The sequence below is a fragment of the Ascaphus truei genome, chromosome 17, assembly GCF_040206685.1.
Source record: "Ascaphus truei isolate aAscTru1 chromosome 17, aAscTru1.hap1, whole genome shotgun sequence".
Taxonomy (NCBI): Eukaryota; Metazoa; Chordata; class Amphibia; order Anura; family Ascaphidae; genus Ascaphus; species Ascaphus truei.
In genome coordinates this window covers 18,628,282-18,647,548 of record NC_134499.1, presented here as the reverse complement: position 1 = coordinate 18,647,548, position 19,267 = coordinate 18,628,282, and the positions used below count along the sequence as shown (strand labels likewise).

The window sequence follows — 19,267 nt, the reverse complement described above, 5'->3', positions numbered from 1 at the left end:
GTAGGGAAAGTGCAGGAAGGGTTGAGGTGGCCTCCAAAGACTCGCGCATGCGCAGGGCAAGTGCGCACGCGGCCCCAATGTATTTGCAGCCTCCACGGGACTACAACTCCCATGAGGCTTAGGGGCAAGCACATCAGGTGCCTCCGTGTGGCCAATAAGGGCCAAGGATCTCCAGAGGGAGCAATAAGATACATTTCGCGCGCTGAGAACGGCAGTTGGAGCTGGGGAGCTGTGAGGGAAGGAAGGGTGCAGAGAGCATGTGCAGCTCCTGCATCGAGTAAGGTCCCCACATCCCAAGTAAGGCCCCAACTCCCCACCAGGTTAGTGGGTAAGTGTTGAGGGACGGCCCAGATAGGGACGCTGCCCTTAGTGCGTGTGTGTGTGCTGTCTTGTCAGGATCACGGCTGGCAGGGCTGTGAGGCCTGACAAGAAGGCATAGTGCTAGTGTGCAGCAAGTTGCTGTACGCGTTATGAAGTTTGCAGTGCGTAGCTGCTAGTGTTAGTGTTAGGGTTCAGTGAGTGTCAGGACTGGGATGAGTTAGGGGAGTGGGGCAGGTTATTACTTCGCAGGCCCTAGGAGATTTCCCCAAGCCACCCCAGGTTGCGGTTCATCAGGGACAGGCCCTAGGTTAGGGTTCCTGTCACGTTAGGGTTAGTTAGAAAGAGATAGGGATATAGCGGCGGTTGCTGTTCCCGTGATGCGGTTGGTGTTCCCGTGATTCGGTTGTGTTCCCGTGAAGCGGTGGGACCCTCGTTGGGGTTCCTGGAGAATTACCTGGATAGGATCAGACGGATGCATCGCACGTCTGACCCTTTTAGAAGATTGTTGCGGACCCGAGCATCGGAGAGCTCGGAAGGTATTCACTATATATATGTGCACCAACAGGCCTAACACATTAATTAAGTGACTGCGCAGTCACCCACGTTCTCTACTAGAGTGCGGGACATTGGGTGGGGATTCTCGGGACACTGGGTGGGATCACCTAGTGTTGGGAAGCGTCCTGCGCGACGCAGTAAGTGTCTCCTCTAGAGAGGGACACAGGTTATGATGTTGATATTGCTGTGATCTGTTTCTTGCATGTTGAGTAAAGTCCCTAGTTAATATATATATCTGTGTGAGTATCGATTATTGTGATTGTCCTGCGAGGAACCACTCCCCCTATGGTGGGAGCCATCGCAGGTGGAGGCGCTGCATCGTTGGAAGTAAGTACCCCTAGTATAATGGCCCCAGGTTCCCCATGGCGGACGCTCAGCCCTCCTGTGAGCCAACAGGTATAGCACCACACTAGAAGTAGTCAGATACACCTACACACCCCAATCTCACTTAGGGTGGGGGTAAGAGGGCTACATGTATAACGTATATACATGACTGTAACTGTACTGTTCTTGGGACACCGAGAGTGTGTGGGTGTCATCACCCCTTTGGGCTCAGACGAGATATCCTTCAGGCCTAATGGGATGATGGAGGCGGCTTTACCCGGGCGCTGAGGAATGATTTGTATTGTAACCCAGGGGAAGGGTTGGGTTGCCGACACCGGATGGAGTCCCAAGAGGTGTAGTAAGTGCCATAAGAGGTTGGAAGATGAGCTGGTACTCCCTGCTTGTACTTGGGGATGGACTCCCTGATAACAGCTGACAGGTGCAACCCAGGAAGCTGTCCTGGGAAAGAATACTTTGGCCAGCCTATGGATTGGGTTAGCAGGGGCCAGGTTACCTGCCTGTCAGGGCAGATATCCCGTGGTCCCCATTTTGAGGGGGGAGTTGTGATGGAGAGGGCTGCCTCAGCACCCTCCCAGACCCCAGCACCTCCCTCCCAGAACCCAGCACCTCACTCCCCCCCTCTCCCTGCGCAGGGGCTGGGTTTTTGTGCCACGGAGAGAGTTCTTGTTTGCGAATCTGTCACTTCTGAATGGCCTGCTACAAGCCCCGCCCCCTCTCCTTCCGATTGGCTCACTACAAACCGCGCCCCTTCCTGAATGATTGGCCCTGGAGCAGGGCTATGAGGTCATCCTGTCAGATGAGACTCTCTGGGGGAAGACATTTTAGATGCTGTGAGCTCTCAGTGTAACATGGCGGCCTGCGCAGTTACCTCACTGCCCTGCACCATCCCAAAGACTGTATTCCTGCTCCCCCTGGTGACACTGACCCCTTGTAGGTTTAAAGGTAAAACTCAGTCATTTATAACACCCTCCCCTTCCATGTACTGATGCTGACTGTATGTTATTTTTTGTGTACTGTAACCACTAAATTAAATCCTTGTTCAGTCGCTCTATTGTCGTGACAGAGTGTGAGCCCACATGGTTTGTGTAACTTTTGACCCACTGTATATTTGGGATATTCGCTCAGACGCTGCCCCCTGGTGAGTTCAGGCTGGGGTTGTTGCTGTATGTGCCTGGTGATTCAGTAACTTGCTGGGTGCTCGCTGGGAGTTCTGGAATTCACTAGGTTACGTAGAAATGCCAGTGCCCCCAGAGACCACCAGGGTAATGGAGGTTGGGTTGGGATCATTGTGATCTGAGTGCAGGGATTGCGGAATTGTTTTGGCGTGTTCTGGGGACCCCCTGCATTCACGGAGGTCCCCTTGTCCCCAGAACCCATACGGGTGTCAGGGTAAGGTTGTGTAATCTGGGTCCCAGGCATAGGAGTGCGGCTCTTAGGGCGTTCAGGGTGGTAGCTACCGTCCTAACAAAGTCAGGCTAGGATTCCCAGGGTGTAGCCTGGGTCAGTGTTCCCAGGATTGGGTGGGGGGTATCCCGGGTATATACGCGTGGCTCTTGCAGTGGGCTCTCTAATGGGTCTGTGGGGTGAGGCTACCATCCTGGCAAAGTGAGGCTAGGGATGGTAGTGGATGTTTTTGCCTTAGCCCGAGCGGGTATACCTCGTGGTCAGTAGGACCGAAGCACGTGCCCAGCGGGCGGAGTCTGGGTAGACTCAGTATATGGGTGACCCCGTGTTTTGGGTGACCCCGTGTTTTGGGTTACCGACGGTCTGGTGCTCCGGCGTGATCAGACCTCTCCATGACGGCCCTCCATCACAATGAATAAAAGCCATTGTTTAATTTCCCCAAAGCCGGCTCCCTGGTCGTACCCCTCCACGTCTCTTAAACCTCCCACAGTCGCCTCCCCTCTTCCCACTGTGACCTCCCCCATCCCCACTGTCCCCCTCCACAGCACACTGTTACTTACAGCTCCAGGAAGATGAAATATTCCTTCCGAGTCTCAAACACGTCCACCAGCTGCAGGATGTTGGGGTGCTTCACCCTGTGGCGCACACAGACACCCCAAACATGAGTATTATATGGAGGGGACCTGAGTACAGAGGTCTATGTGATGCTCTGCGGGACACCCCCTTTCTCACTAAGGGGGGTGACAGGATATATATATATATGGGAGGGGATATATATTTATATGGGGGGGTGTGGGGATATATTTTTTGGGGGTGTGGGGATATATGGGGGATACATGGGGGGTGGGGATATATAGGGGGGTGGGGGGTGATATATGGGTGGGTGATATATGGGGGGTGCTTACATTTTTAGGATATTGATCTCTCCCTTTGCTGACCTCCTCACTTTCCGTCCATTTGTCTTCAAGAATTTTTTGCAGGTGTAAAGTTTCCCAGAAGATTTCTCTTTGGCTCGAAAAATTTCACAGAATTCCTCCCTGGAGAGAAAGGGTTAACTTGCAGGTCCAGGGTGTGAGACAAGGGGGAGGCTGGCACTGCCGCTGTGTGTGCGAGGGGGAGGCTGGTACTGCCGCTGTGTGTGCGAGGGGGAGGCTGGCACTGCCGCTGTGTGTGCGAGGGGAAGACTGGCACTGCCGCTGTGTGTGAGAGGGAGGCTGGCACTGCCGCTGTGTGTGCGAGGGGGAGGCTGGTACTGCCGCTGTGTGTGCGCGAGGGGGAGGCTGGTACTGCCGCTGTGTGTGCGAGGGGGAGGCTGGCACTGCCGCTGTGTGTGCGAGGGGGAGGCTGGCACTGCCGCTGTGTGTGCGAGGGGGAGGCTGGTACTGCCGCTGTGTGTGCGAGGGGGAGGCTGGTACTGCCGCTGTGTGTGCAAGGGGGAGGCTGGCACTGCCGCTGTGTGTGCGAGGGGGAGGCTGGCAGTGCTGCTGTGTGTGCGAGGGGGAGGCTGGTACTGCCGCTGTGTGTGCGAGGGGGAGGCTGGTACTGCCGCTGTGTGTGCGAGGGGGAGGCTGGTACTGCCGCTGTGTGTGCGAGGGGGAGGCTGGTACTGCCGCTGTGTGTGCGAGGGGGAGGCTGGTACTGCCGCTGTGTGTGCGAGGGGGAGGCTGGTACTGCCGCTGTGTGTGCGAGGGGGAGGCTGGTACTGCCGCTGTGTGTGCGAGGGGGAGGCTGGTACTGCCGCTGTGTGCGCGAGGGGGAGGCTGGCACTGCCGCTGTGTGCGCGAGCGGGAGGCTGGCACTGCCGCTGTGTGTGCGCGAGGGGGAGGCTGGCACTGCCTCTGTGTGTGCGCGAGGGGGAGGCTGACACTGCCGCTGTGTGTGCGCGAGGGGGAGGCTGGCACTGCCGCTGTGTGTGCGCGCGAGGGGGAGGCTGGCCCTGCCGCTGTGTGTACGCGAGGGGGAGGCGGGCACTGTCACTGTGTGCGAGGGGGAGGCGGGCACTGTCACTGTGTGCGAGGGGGAGGTGGGCACTGCCGTTGTGTGCGTGAGGGGGAGGCGGGCACTGCCACTGTGTGTGCGCAAGGAGGAGGCTGTGTGTGCGCAAGGAGGAGGCGGGCACTGCCACTGTGCGAGGGGGAGGCAGGCACTGCTATTGTATGTGCGTGGGGGAGGCGGGCACTGCTGCGGTGTTTGCGAGGGGGAGGTGGGCACTGCCGCGGTGTGTGCGAGGGGGAGGTGGGCACTGCCGCTGTGTGTGGGAGGCGGGCACTGCCACTGTGTGCGATGGGGAGGCGGGCACTGCCGCTGTGTTCGAGGGGGAGGCTGGCACTGCCGCTGTCTGTGTGAGGGGAATCTTTTTTTATTTAAATACAAAGTATAATTATTACCAATATACACAATATTTACAGAATAGCATCAAGAGAATTACATACAATACATTTTATCTTACAGAGATTCCATTCCAAAGAGATTTAAACACATTTCTCCCCAACCTCTCAGATTCCCTCTCAGTTTGTGACTCAAAATTATTTCTGCCGGCATCACATACTTTATTAGCGATACCATACATCTGGCGTTCCATAAATGGTATATAGATATCACACTAACCAGCCACCGGGTTCTATTGTGGTGCCGTTTCTGGAAGGAGTCCGTATGCTACTTGGGGGTAGCTCTGTTTGGTCAAAATAAGGATTTTTAAATGACTTGCAATTCTTTCCCATAAGAATATTGAAAATGGACATTCCAATAAAAGAAATGCTCAATGGTTTCTATAACATTAGTTTTCCCGTGGACAATTACATTAACATTTCTGTGTCTTTAAATTCTGCCTGACATACATTTTACTATGAAATAACCACGAGACATAGCTCATTCTCTGCGGTAATCTGGGATCAACAAGTTGTTTTAATACCACATCATGGCTGGTCTCAGGCCATTGTCTTAGATCAAGGCTTATTGGGGGTGTTCTCTCTAGAATACTTTTATAAAGCTGCTTCCTTGACAGCTGTTTCCATCCTAGTTATTTGTAACTTTCTAATAACCTTAACCATCCGAATAATATATGGCTGTAAATATCCCATATTTTTAGTCATTTTTTTAATATTCCCCCCCTCAAACAGTGATGACAACCACTCTTTAAAATAATTTCTTCATATACTCTTTTGTGAGAACATCCCCATAAAATTAAAACATGAGAATACTAAATTAAAACATAACTCCGGGTTCACCATATTAAGACCTCCCTTATTTCTAGGCCTGCAAGTGATGTCTGCTCACTAAATTGAGTCCGTTTCCACACAACATCTGGAAAAAATAATTATTTAAAGAAACTACAACTTTCTCAGGCGGGAGAAATACAAAACTGAAATAGATGAAAACAGACAGTAAAAGGTTTTAACAATCCTGATTCTGCTCTCGAAAGAAAATGTCCAATGTTTCCACCTGGTAACTAGCTTTACAAAGTTTACCAAGTTTTTAGTCCCAATTTTGTTCACCAGAGTCCGGACTATTAAATGTGATCCCCACAATACGAATATTTTCAGGCTCGTACTTTATACCAGGAGGAAGCTCACATTTCTTTTTTTTTTTTTTTTTTTTCCCCATCCATAATGCAATGGACTTACTTTTATTTATCTGGGAATCTGAGATGTCAGAGAATAATTCAAATTCAGAAAGTACACTTCCATAAGATTCTTTTGATGTTATTAGAACGGATACATCATCTGCATACAGTACACAATACATTTTATACAGATCTTTGGTATTGGCAGGATTTTTCCATCATCTTCAATCATATGCAAGAAAGGGTCTATAGGAAACACATATAGTAAGGGGCTCAGTGGACATCCTTGACGTACTCCTGATCTAATACAAAAGCACGATCCAATCCAGCCATTTACAACTGGTTTCCCCTCAGCTTTGTCATACTGTATAGAGTTTTCAACCATGATATGAACTGAGTTGGCAAACCATAAGTCTCCAACACAGTAAAAAGATACAAATGATTGACTCTATCAAAGGCATTCTCCTGATGTAGGTTTACAATGTAACCTTCTATGGCCCCACTTTTTGCCTGTTCAAATATCTCTTTAAGGCCTCTGGCATGGTGCCTCGGGCCACGCTGATCCGCGCTCCTGCTCTGCCTCGCCTGCTCAAACTGGAGCTTTTTTGTGTCCTGGCAGGCGAGGCAGTGAGCGCGGCTTGGGGGCGGGTCGGAGGCGTGGTGGGAGGCGGGGCTAGTCCCTCGCTCCCATTGGATGTGAGCGGTCATGTGACCGCTCCTCCGCTGCCCTGAGCGGCAAATTTTAAATTGGCCTGTCTCCTCAAAATATCTGAGCCTCCGCACGCATGCGGAAGCGGCTGCTAAAGCCGCGCTGATGACAGATGCAGGGGGTAAGTGCATCTGCTCAGCACAGCTCAGCACGGCCTACTGTACTATGTCCCAAGCCTAAGGCGTGGGCTGTAGTGGAAGCGCACGCTTTCAGAGATTTCCTGTCCTGCAGGCAGAGGCGACAGGGAGGCGTGTCAGGTGGCGTGACGACAGGGAGGCATGTCGGGGGCGCAAGCTGTGCCCCATCATCCAAAGATCATCCATCTTTTCGCCCCAACTCTTTTCCTCTAATATCTCAAAAGTATTTTGCAGCGAGATTTCTTCTGGGACAGTTTATTTATCTCCAGTTTTTGTAGTTTTTGTTCCAGATGAGCTGGTTTGGGCAGTCTTGTTTTTCCTTTTTATTGTTTCCCATTCATCACCGCCATCTTTGCGAGGTACATTGCCTTCCTGAGTAGAATTCTCTGCATCTGGTGCAACGCTCAAATCGCTCCTGTGTTCTCCATCTGACTCTCTTTGGGCCGGAGGTGTATATTTCAGACTCAAAGACTTTAAAACCTCTTCTACAGGTGTAAGTTCGAGACTTTCTGATGACTCTGCTTTATTCTCTTTATCATTATGAGATGATGTACTCTGCACATTAGACATTTCCCTCTGTCTATAATGGTTGTGCTCGGCTTCTGGGCAATCTTTAAAGGAATGACCACATTTATAGCACAGGTTGCAGACTATATCCTTGTCACACTCAGAGCTGTGCTGACCAATTGAACCACATAAAGTGCATCTGATTTTATCACACGCTGAGCTTAAGTGCCTGGGAGAATCACATTTAAAACACACTAGGCTGTCCCCAATAAAAACATCGCCCTTCCAATATATATATGGAGTTTGGGAGGTGCCATGCCGCGTTCTGTGTATCTGAGTTTAACTTTAAACTTGTAGCCCCCATTCCAGAAACCTTCAACATCCATGTTTTTGACTGGATCAGTCTGAACATCGCACTGTCTTTGTAGCCAAAAATATATATCTTCTACCGCTAGAGTGTCTATATCAAAAATAACATTAGCGGCCACAGTCATAGGTGAAATATCTGGGTAACTTCAAAAAATTCCCATTCTGGATTATCCTTCACTTCTTTGTAACAAAACCAGAACTTTTCTAGCTCTTCTGGAGTCTTCTGGAGAACACAGATGTCACATCCCTTGAAGAAGTGCGCGCATGCGCACGAAACGCGTCGGGAAGTTCTTGTTTATTTTAGAAGCTTATCTGTGTTCTTGGAGGACATTGGGCATCAGCTGGTGGAGCCGTAGGGGCAGAGCAGCGAGAGAGGACACTCGCATTGGGAGCATCACATCGCGTTGCAACAGGAGCAGTGAGGGGCGTGACGTCACATCCGCCGGAAAGCCCTGCAGTTCGAGTGATTCATCTTCCACCCATATCACGTGGGGACGCCCGTGAGGGAGCTCTGGTCGCCATCTTTGGTTGACTACACCATCATTTCAGTGTGAACTGCTTTTACCCAACCAGGGTCTTGTGAGCAGGATTTCAGTTTTACCCCCCTGGATATCCCACCTCCGGAACTTAGCATTAGTTCTGTCAATAAAATAGCTTTTTAACATTACATTTTAGCCTTGCTAGTGTTATTGTGATGTCTGTCTTGTTTGTTATGTGTTGTTAGTTGGTTCAGTTTTAAAGTCAACAGTATTAGGCATACTGCACCATAATCTGTTTTCTTTTTCATATTGCACTGTCTGGGAGGAGAGTCGTCAGCTCAATTCCTCTATTCATCCAAGGACTTTCATTTGGACTTCACCATTCATGGTTTGGAATTGATTGACATTGTATATTTACAATTTTTGGTTTTTGGTTTTTCTTTTTTGTTTCTATGGTATTAGTAGCATGCAATAAGGCATAAACCTCACTGGCTTGGAAGCCAAGAGAATCTTTAAGTAAGTCCTTTCCAAGAACAAATCTGTCCGGTAAATGCTCCATATCCCCACAATAATGCAGTCTGACTATGTTTCTGGGCTTTCTGGCATCATCAAATGACATAAGATGTACCTGGGCGTCTCGTACCCCGTGCTGACTGCTGGGGGGAGCTGGCTCAGCCGCTCCTGTTGGCTTTGCTGCCGCTCCTGTTTCACCTAAGGGCTTTGCTTTTGCCGCTTATGTTTTTTGAAGGGCTTTGATGCTGCTCCAGGCTGCATGGATTTCTCTCCCATTTTAGGAACTTCCATCTCTTCTGCCTTAAAAGCCTCTACTGCTTCAGCGCTTTCCACTGCTTCAGCCATTTCTATCACAGAAACTTCTTCCTGTGCCTGGGCTGTTTGCTGGTCTGTCTCGGGTGTATTTCCAGCATTATTCAGTCTCTCAGCTTGGGCTGTTTGCAGTGTGTCTGCTTTGGGTGTGGTTGCTAATTCTTGCCCCTTTTTGCTCCCCTCAGCTGTTTGCAGGGTCTCTGTCTCAGGTGCAGCTGTTTGCAGGGTCTCTGTCTCAGGTGCAGCTGTTTGCAGGGTCTCTGTCTCAGGTGCAGCTTTTTGCAGGGTCTCTGTCTCAGGTGTGGCTGTAGTTGCCTGTGCATTAGTGTGTATCTCCTTACTGACTTGTGGGATAACAATTTCTGTGACTCCCAGTCTCCTTTTCTCATGCTCTGCGTGCCTTGAGCTTGTTTTAGCCTCAATTGTCTTACCCATCTGGTTCTGAGCTTTCAGAGTTCTCCATTTCAGCTTAATTCTGTCCAACATTTTAATTCGTCTCTTTATCCTCTTTTCCCAAATTTTCTGACTGGTTCTTCTGCAGAAGTTTCTGCACTTTAGCTTAAAGGGAAACTTTCTTATCTGCACATTCCTTCATATTCAGAGCAGCCTGAGACCTGGTTCCAAGTCCTCTCCCTCCTCCAGGGTCTGCAGCCATCTTGGCTCACAGCTCCTCCCCTTCCTGTGTGTGAGGGGGAGGCTGGAACTGCCGCTGTGTGTCAGGGGAATCTTTTTTTTATTTTAAATACAAATATTTACAAATACACACAATACTCACAGAATAGCATCCAGAGAATGACATAAACAATACATTTATCTTAGAGAGATTCCCTTTTCAAAGATATCTAAACGCATCTCTCCAACCTCTCAGATTCCCAAGCAAGTTTCCTGTAAAAAGAAAATCTAATTCTTAATGTCCTTTAGACTAGAAAATACTTGAGTCTGTATCTTTTCCCCCTTAACACTATTCACATTAATAGTTGCCACTTTCAGCTTAGAGGGGCACTTTGGCACATTTAGTGAATCACCACCACCCTTTTTTTTTTCTTTTTTGCACCATTTTTCTTTTTGACCATTTTCTTTCTCCCGGGGGGACTCTCTGATGGCAGATTTCTCTTATTTGATGGTCCGGCCATCTCAATGTCCTGAATAGATCCAGACTGCTGCGAGGTCTGACTGTCCGACATATCGGGGTCTGCGTCATCCATCTTTTCACCCCAACTCTTTTCCTCCAATACCTCATAGGTATTGTGCAGCGAGATCTCTTCGTGGACAGTTTCTGTAGTTTTCTTTCTAGCTGAGCTGGTTTGGGCAGTCTTGTTTTTATTTGTTATTGTTTCCCATTCATTATCGCCATCTTTGCAGGGTTCGCTGCCATCTTTGCAGGGTTCGCCGCCATCTTTGTAGGGTTCGCCGCCATCTTTGCAGGGCTCGCCGCCATCCTTGCGGGGTACATCACCTTCCTGAGTAGAATTCTCTGTGTTTGGTACAAAACTCAGATCGTTCATGTGCTCTCCGTCTGACCCCCTTTGGGCTGGAAGCGTATATGTCAGACCCAGAGACTTTAAAACCTCTTCTGCAGGTGCAAGTTGAAGACATTCTGATGACTCTGTGATATTCTCTTTATTACTAGGAGATGCTGTATTCTGTACACTACACATTTCCTTCTGCGTATAATGGTTGTGCTCGGCTTCTGGGCAATCTTTATAGGAATGACCACATTTATAGCACAGGTTGCAGACTTTGTCCTTGTCACACTCAGAGCTGTGATGACCAATAGAACCACATAAAGTGCACCTGATTTTGTCACACGCTGAGCTTAAGTGCCTTGGGGAATAACATTTAAAACACTTTTTAGGCTGTCCCCAATAAAAACATCGCCCGCGATCCCTTCCAATATATGTGGCGTTTGGGAGGTGACATGCCACATTGTGTGTGTACCTGAGCTTAACTTTAAACTTGTAGCCCCCATTCCAGAAACCTTCAGCATCCATATTTTTCACTGGACCAGACTGAATATCGCACTGTCTTTGTAGCCAAAAACATATATCTTCTACCGCTACACTCTCAATATCAAAGATAATATTTACTTCCACGGTCACAGGGCGAGATACTTGGATAACTTTAAAGAATTCCCATTCTGGATTATCCTTCACTTCTCTGTAACGAAACCAGAATTTTTCTAACCCTTCTGGTGTCTTAAAGCTTATTTCATAGTTCCTGCTATTAGGTGCATGTAACAAAGCATACACTTCACTGGGTTGGAAGCCAAGAGAAACTTTGATCAAGTCCTTTCCTATGACAAATCTGTCCGGTATAGGAACCATATCCCCACAATAATGCAGTCTGACAACGTTCCTGCGCTTTCTGGCATCATCAAATGACATATAAGATGTACCTGGGCGTCTTGTACTCCATGCTGACTGCTGGGGGGGAGCTGGCTCAGCCGCTCCTGTTAGTTTTGCTGCAGTTCCTGCTTCACCTAAGGACTTTGCCTTTGCTGCTCCTGTTTCTGCTAAGGGTTTTGGTGCTGCTGCAGGCTGTATGGATTTCTCTCCCACTTTAGGAATTTCCATTTCTTGTGCCTCAAAAGCCTCTACTGCTTCAGTGTTCTCCACTGCTTCAGCCATTTCCACTTCAGACACTTCTTCCTGTGCTTGGGCTGTTTGCTGCTCTGTCTCAGGTGTATTGCCAGCATTATTCAGGCTCTCATCCTGGGCTGTTCGTAGTGTGTCTGCCTTGGGTGTGGCTGCTAATTCCTGCACCTGTCTGCTACCCTCAGCTGCTTCTCCGTGTCAGGTACAGTTGTATGCAGAGTTTCTGTATCAGGTACAGTTGTATACAGGGTCACTGTGTCAGGTGCAGTTGCTTGCGGAGTCTCTGTCAAGTGTAGCTGCAGTTGCCTGTGCATTAGTGCGTATGTCCTTACAAATTTGTGGGATAACAATTTCTGTGACCCCAAGTCTCCTTTTCTCATGTTCTGCCTGCCTTTTACTCCTGCCTTCATTAGACCTTGAGCTGGTTTTAGCCGCAGTTCTCTTACCCATCTGGTTCTGAGTACTTTCAGTATTCTCCATTTCAGCTTCTTTCTGCCCAACATTTTCATTCATCTCTTTTTCCATATTTTCTGACTCTTTCTTTTGCAAACATTTCTGCACTTTAGCTTCCAGGGAAACTTTATTTTCCGCATTCAGATTAGCTTGAGACCTGGTTCCAACTCCTCTCCCTCCTCCAGGGCCTGCCGCCATCTTGGCTCACAGCTCCTCCCCTTCCTGTGTGTGAGGGGGAGGCTGGCACTGCCGCTGTGTGTGAGGGGGAGGCTGGCACTGCCGCTGTGTGTGAGGGGGAGGCTGGCACTGCCGCTGTGTGTGATGGGGGGAGGCTGGCACTGCCACTGTGTGTGATGGGGTGAGGCTGGCACTGCCGCTGCCTGCTCTGCTCCTCATACTCACGTCTTGATGAGCTGCCCCAGGTCATATCTGTCGCTCACTTCTGTGGGGTGATTATAATCCTTCTTGTCACCTAAAGTAACGCATCCAAACGGCATCGCCCGCACTGCAAGCAAAAGGAAAAGGGTGACTCGCACCCACATACTATAACTGTCCCATTGCGCTATATAACTCCTCCTATTACCCCATATAACTTCTCCCTATAAATTCTCCTATTACCTCATATAACCGTTTCCTATAGTTCCTCCTATTACCCCATATAATGCTCCCTATAACTCCTCCTATTACCCCTCCAATTACCCCACATAACTGCTCCTTATAATTTCTTCTATTCCTCCATATAACCTCCCCCGTATAACTCCTCCTATTACCCCATATAACCGCTCCCTATAACTCCTCCTATTACCCCATATAACCCGTCCCTATAACTCCTCCTATTAACACTCCCCAGATCACATGGTGACATAAAGGAGCAAATCATTAGGTCATTTTGGTCGTTCTGACCTTTTGAGTGACCCAATGACATGGAAGAGGGGTTCCTACTGCTGTATATTTGTCACAGAGAGGATGAGCAGATGGGAGTGAGAGAGGGGAGAAGAGGAGGGAGATAAGTGGAATTGAGTGGGAGAGAGGAGAGAGATGAGGGAGAGGAGAGGAGGGAAGGAGCGAGAGAGGAGGGAAGGAGCGAGTGAGGGACAAGGGAGGGAGAGAGTAGAGAAGAAGGGAGTGGGAGAGCGGGAGGAGTGTGAGTGAGAGAGAGAGGAGGGAGTGAGAGAGGGGGGAGGGAATGAAGGAGTGAGTGAGAGTGGAGAGAGAAGGAGGGAGTGAGAGGGGGAGAGGAAATGAGGGAGAGAAGGAGGGCCGATGTGTAAGATGTTTCCTATGAACATGTTACCCCGGGAGCAGAGCGATGGGCGCCCGCAGAGCGATGCAGAGTGACAGCACGCGGGGCTCTGCGCTCACTGACCTAGAAAGAGAGCACACAGGGGAGCAACGTCACACCACCTAGAAGACTAGCGCAGGGAGCGGATTAACCCGTTTACTGCCAGAGGAACCAGCAACACCTTGCAGAACAATATAATAACCTGCAGAACGATATAATAACCCGCAGAGAGATATAATAACCCGCAGAGCGATATAATAACCCGCAGAGCGATATAATAACACTCAGTGATATAATAACCCGCAGAGCGATATAATGACATGCAGAGCTGTATAATAACCTGCAGAGCGATATAATAACCCGCAGAGCGATATAATAACCCGCAGAGAGATATAATAACCTGCAGAACGATATAATAACCCGCAGAGAGATATAATAACCCGCAGAGAGATATAATAACCCGCAGAGCGATATAATGACATGCAGAGCTGTATAATAACCCACAGAGCGATATAATAATCCGCAAAGAGAGATATAATAACCCGCAGAGCGATATAATAACCCGCAGAGAGAGATATAATAACCTGCAGAGCGATATAATAACCCGCAGAGCGATATAATAACACGCAGTGATATAATAATCCGCAAAGAGAGATATAATAACCCGCAGAGCGATATAATGACATGCAGAGCTGTATAATAACCCACAGAGCGATATAATAATCCGCAAAGAGAGATATAATAACCCGCAGAGCGATATAATAACCTGCAGAACGATATAATAACCCGCAGAGAGATATAATAACCCGCAGAGCGATATAATAACCCGCAGAGCGATATAATAACACTCAGTGATATAATAACCCGCAGAGCGATATAATGACATGCAGAGCTGTATAATAACCTGCAGAGCGATATAATAACCCGCAGAGCGATATAATAACCCGCAGAGAGATATAATAACCTGCAGAACGATATAATAACCCGCAGAGAGATATAATAACCCGCAGAGAGATATAATAACCCGCAGAGCGATATAATGACATGCAGAGCTGTATAATAACCCACAGAGCGATATAATAATCCGCAAAGAGAGATATAATAACCCGCAGAGCGATATAATAACCCGCAGAGAGAGATATAATAACCTGCAGAGCGATATAATAACCCGCAGAGCGATATAATAACACGCAGTGATATAATAATCCGCAAAGAGAGATATAATAACCTGCAGAGAGATATATAATAACCCGCAGTGATATAATAACCCACAAAGCGATATAATAACCTGCAGATATATAATAACCCGCAGAGCGATACAATAAACTGCAGAGATATAATAACCCGCAGAGATATAATAATCCGCATAGCGATATAATAACCCACAAAGACATCTAATAACCCGTAGAGCGATATAATAACCCACAAAGCGATATAATAACCCACAAAGCGATATAATAACCCGCAGAGATATAATAACCCGCAGAGAGATATAATAACGATATAATAACCCGCAGAGAGATATAATAACCCGCAGAGAGATATAATAACGATATAATAACCCGCAGAGAGATATAATAACCCGCAGAGATATAATAACCCGCAGAGAGATATAATAACCCGCAGAGAGATACAATAACCCGCAGAGAGATATAATAACGATATAATAACCCGCAGAGAGATATAATAACCCGCAGAGAGATATAATAACCCGCAGAGAGATATAATAACCCGCAGAGAGGTACAATAACCTGCAGAGAGATACAATAACCCGCAGAGAGATACAATAACCCACAGAGAGATACAATAACCCGCAGAGAGATACAATAACCCGCAGAGAGAAACAATAACCCGCAGAGCAATGTAATAACACACCGAGATGTTACACGCAGAGCGCTATAATAACACACAATGAGATATAATAACCAGTGTTGCCACCTTCTACTGAGATTAACATTTTTACATTTAGCTCTTACCGGCGGCGGCATCTCCCGGCATTCTCTGGCATCATCCCGACATCTCCCCCTGCAACTGCTGAAAACTGGACCGTGTTGTCATGAAAACGGGATGCTACCATTGTCGTTGCAACGGGCGTCACGTGACGCTGTGACATCATGTAGCATTCCCGTTGTTGTGGCAACGCGGGCCATTTGGCGACGCACAGTCATATTGACAGTAGTTGCAGGGGGAGATGTGGGAGGACGCTGCCGCCACCCAGAGATTTACAAGGTAAACCTGTAGCCCGGAGATATGTGGCTGAAACGCGTAGTCTCCAGGTCAAACCGGGAGTGGTGGCAACCCTCATAACACGCAGTGAGATACAATGACGAGCAGTGAGATATAATAACGTTCAGAGCGATATAATAACCAGAAGAGCAATATAATAATATGCAGAGCGATATTACACGCAGAGAGATATAATAACATGCTACACGCAGAGATATAATAACACGCAGAGCGATATAATTAGGGTGGCGGGGATATAATTAGGGTGGCGGGCTTCATCTAGCCATGCTTGTCTATAGAATCAGTGCAAACAGCTCTGGTATCATCTAGCACTGCCTTCATATAGAATCAGTGAGAAGAGCTCTTGCATTACCTAGCCCTCAGCCTTAATATAGAATCAGTGAGATGAACTGCCACATTGTCTAGCTCTGCCTGGCTATTGAATCAGTGCGATGAGCTGTGGCATCATCTAGCTCTGCCTGGCTATAGAATCAGTGCGAAGAGCTGTGGCATCATCTAGCTCTGCCTGGCTATAGAATACGTACCAAGAGCTGTGGCATCATCTAGTTCTGTCTGCGTTTACAGGACATGGCAAGTTTCGCCCGCAGGTCCCCAGCAAGATTTAAAGCAACGTGACAGAGCACAGAGCGGTGCCCCTGAGGCAGAGCAAACACAACATCATGCATTAACCCTCTTCAACTCCAAATCCAGTGTATCTGTAACACGCAAAGCAGTGTGTATGTGTAACATGCAGAGCAGTGTATACACACGCAGAGCAGTGTGTATGAATGACACGCAGAGCCGTGTGTATGAGTAACACGCAGAGCCGTATGTGTCTGAAACATGCATAGGCAGGGTGTTTCTGTAACACGGAGAGCCGTGTGTATCTGTAACACGCAGAGCCGTGTGTATCGTAACATGCATGAGCCGTGTGTATGTGCAACATGCAGAGTGGTGTGTTTCTGTAACACGCAGAGCCGTGTGCATCTGTAACACGCATAGACGTATGTATCTGTAACATGCATGAGCAGTGTATATTAAAGCACAATATATCCTGTAAGGTTAATATCATGACCCAGGAGAGTGTGAGGGTGCTCCCCTCCCCGCCCAGTAACACAAAACCCTCACATAAAAAACACATTAATAATGATAGGACAAGGTCTGGGGGTTCAAGGCCGCCACTTTTTATTTAAACATTAAATAACTGTATGGAGTGCTCACCACAAACAAGGCGTGACCGTGAGGCTGTGGTGGGGATTGTATATAACACCAACCCACAGCTGCGTGGGTGCGTCTGGAGTGTAGATAGGTTGAGATAGCCGAGTCGGGGTTGGAGAGGTATGGATGGTCAGAGATACTTGCCGAGGTCGAGGTTGGAGAGATGCAGATCGTTGAAGGTACTTAGCCGTGGTCAAGATTGGAGAGGTGCGGATCGTCGTGGTACTTTGCAGAGGTCAGGATTGGAGAGGTGCGGATCGTCGTTGGTCGCCGAGGTCAGGAGTTTAGAAGAGCGGAGTCCAGAAGAATATCTGAGGTCTGAAACAGAGGAACTAAGAACCGGAGTACACGACAAGACTGTGGAGGCAAGGGTAGCAGTGAACACTTCGCACATAGGAAGGTTTATGCTCAGCCGATATGCCAGTGGGCCGGCTGAGCATATATAGGAGACAGAAACCAATGAGGTACAGGCTGGAGGCGACGTGTCAGCAAGACTGAGCGCGACAGGCTGATACGGTGCAGGAGACAGGTGTGGGGTGGATCCCAGAGGCAGAGAGATGATGCGGCTCGTGCAGTGATTACGTTGTCGCGTGGGCAGAGTCTGGAGGCAGGACCGGAGAGAGTGGTATTAACCTCCGCGCGGGATGTGCACGCGCACCTACCATGGCGGCTGGTCCCAGGAGCAGGAAGAGAAGTGTCATGGCTGATGGATGGAGCGGGGGGCCCAATCACAGTTTGGGGTAAGAGATGAGTGCGCCGAGCGCATCACGGATCCTGACAGTACCCCCCCCCCTCAGGAGCGACCTCCGGGCGTCTCAAGGAGGGCTTGTGTGGATATTTGAGGTGGGTGAGCCATAGAAGCCTGGGGGCATGAAGACAGGGGCGAGGAACCCAGGACCGTTCCTCGGGTCCAAAGCCCCTCCAGTGTACGAAATACTGTATCGACCCCCCCTGGAAATCCTGGAGTCCAATATAGACTGGACCTCGTACTCCTGTTGGCCCTGTACAATGAGAGGAGCCGGAGACGAGGATGAGTCGGGTAAGCGAGGATCCCGGATGGCCGGCTTCAGCAGGGAGACGTGAAACAGAGACGGAATCCTCATAGAAGGAGGAAGGCGCAGACGGTATGCCACCGGGTTGATCTTCTCCACGACGGAATAGGGTCCGATGAACCTTGGTGCTAATTTTAGCGTGGGAACTTTGAGACAGATGTTCTTTGAAGACAACCACACCCTGTATCCCGGGTTGAATTCAAGAATGTTCTTACGGTGATTGTCTGCCTGTGTCTTCTGTCTAGAAGTTGCCCTGGTAAGATTCTGCTGGATTCTTTTCCATGAATTCTGTAGCCAAAGAATACTGTTGTCTGCTGCCAGTACACCAGAACAGCGTGTGGCGATGGGCAGGAGAGACGGGGGAAACCCATAATTAATGAAGAAGGGCGACTCCATGGTGGATTCATTGCGCAGATTGTTGTGCGCGGACTCGGCCCAAGGAAGCAGGTCAGTCAAGTCATCCTGGGTGTCTGAGACGAAACAGCGAATATATTGCTCCAGTGACTGGTTGGTTCGCTCTGTCTGACCGTTGGTTTGGGGATGAAAACCCGAAGAAAAATTTAAAGATATACCCAATAAACTGTGACCCACAATCGGAGACCATGACCTGCAGCACACGATGGAGGCGGAAAATGTCTTTGATAAAGATGTCTGCCAGTTTGGGAGAGTTGGGAAGACCTTTCAATTGGATAAAGTGGGACTGCTTAGAAAAGCGGTCTACCACTACTAAGATGGTGTTCATTCCTTTAGACACGGGCAATTCTACTATGAAGTCCATGGACAGATGGGAAGAGGTCAAAGGGGTCCTGGTGGTTTGTTCCGAGGAGTCTTATTCCGAGCATGCAGCAACAAATTTCTTAATCTTCTGCATGCAGGGCCATCAAAAGGTCCGCTCCACAATGTCGGTGGTTCTTCTGGTACCAGGATGTCCAGAAGACTTGGAAGAATTACCTCATTCAAGAACCTTCCTCCGATTAGGTGGTGAGGTAAAGAATCGCCCTTCAAGAACCTCAAGATGTGGGACTGATCTTGTACAGCCTCTCGCAAGGCATTGAAGGTGTTAGCAGAAAGTATGTATTTGGAGGGAAGTATGGTCTCCTGACGATCCTCGGTTTTGTCGTCCACCAAAAACTGACGGGAGAGGGCATCGGCCTTGACATTTTTTGAACCCGGTATGAAAGAAATAATATAATTGAAATGGGAAAAGAAAAGCGACCACCGTGCTTGTC

The 19,267-nt window shown here is 48.7% G+C and overlaps 1 protein-coding gene and 1 long non-coding RNA gene across 6 annotated transcripts in view; one reads left to right on the top strand and one right to left on the bottom strand.

The window, feature by feature from the left end:
• CAMKV (CaM kinase like vesicle associated) overlaps positions 1 to 19,267 on the bottom strand; it is a 75,087-nt gene that overhangs the window by 28,343 nt on the left and 27,477 nt on the right. The window contains exons 2-5 of one of the 5 annotated variants that reach the window (XM_075574152.1): positions 13,627 to 13,744; positions 12,663 to 12,765; positions 3,531 to 3,662; positions 3,186 to 3,260 (exon numbers count right to left, since the gene is read on the bottom strand). In XM_075574152.1, the coding sequence (XP_075430267.1) occupies positions 3,186 to 3,260; positions 3,531 to 3,662; positions 12,663 to 12,757 (302 nt within the window). In that variant the 5' untranslated portion in view covers positions 12,758 to 12,765; positions 13,627 to 13,744. Of the gene's footprint in view, positions 1 to 3,185; positions 3,261 to 3,530; positions 3,663 to 12,662; positions 12,766 to 13,163; positions 13,252 to 13,554; positions 13,745 to 16,989; positions 17,418 to 19,267 lie in introns of those variants that run through there. The other 4 variants (XM_075574153.1, XM_075574154.1, XM_075574149.1 and 1 more) reach the window with 4 other exon arrangements.
• Positions 1,434 to 19,267, top strand: part of LOC142468062 (uncharacterized) — an 80,341-nt gene continuing 62,507 nt past the window's right edge. The window contains exon 1 of the long non-coding RNA XR_012788572.1: positions 1,434 to 2,163. This is a non-coding gene — a long non-coding RNA (uncharacterized LOC142468062). The remainder of the gene's footprint in view (positions 2,164 to 19,267) is intronic.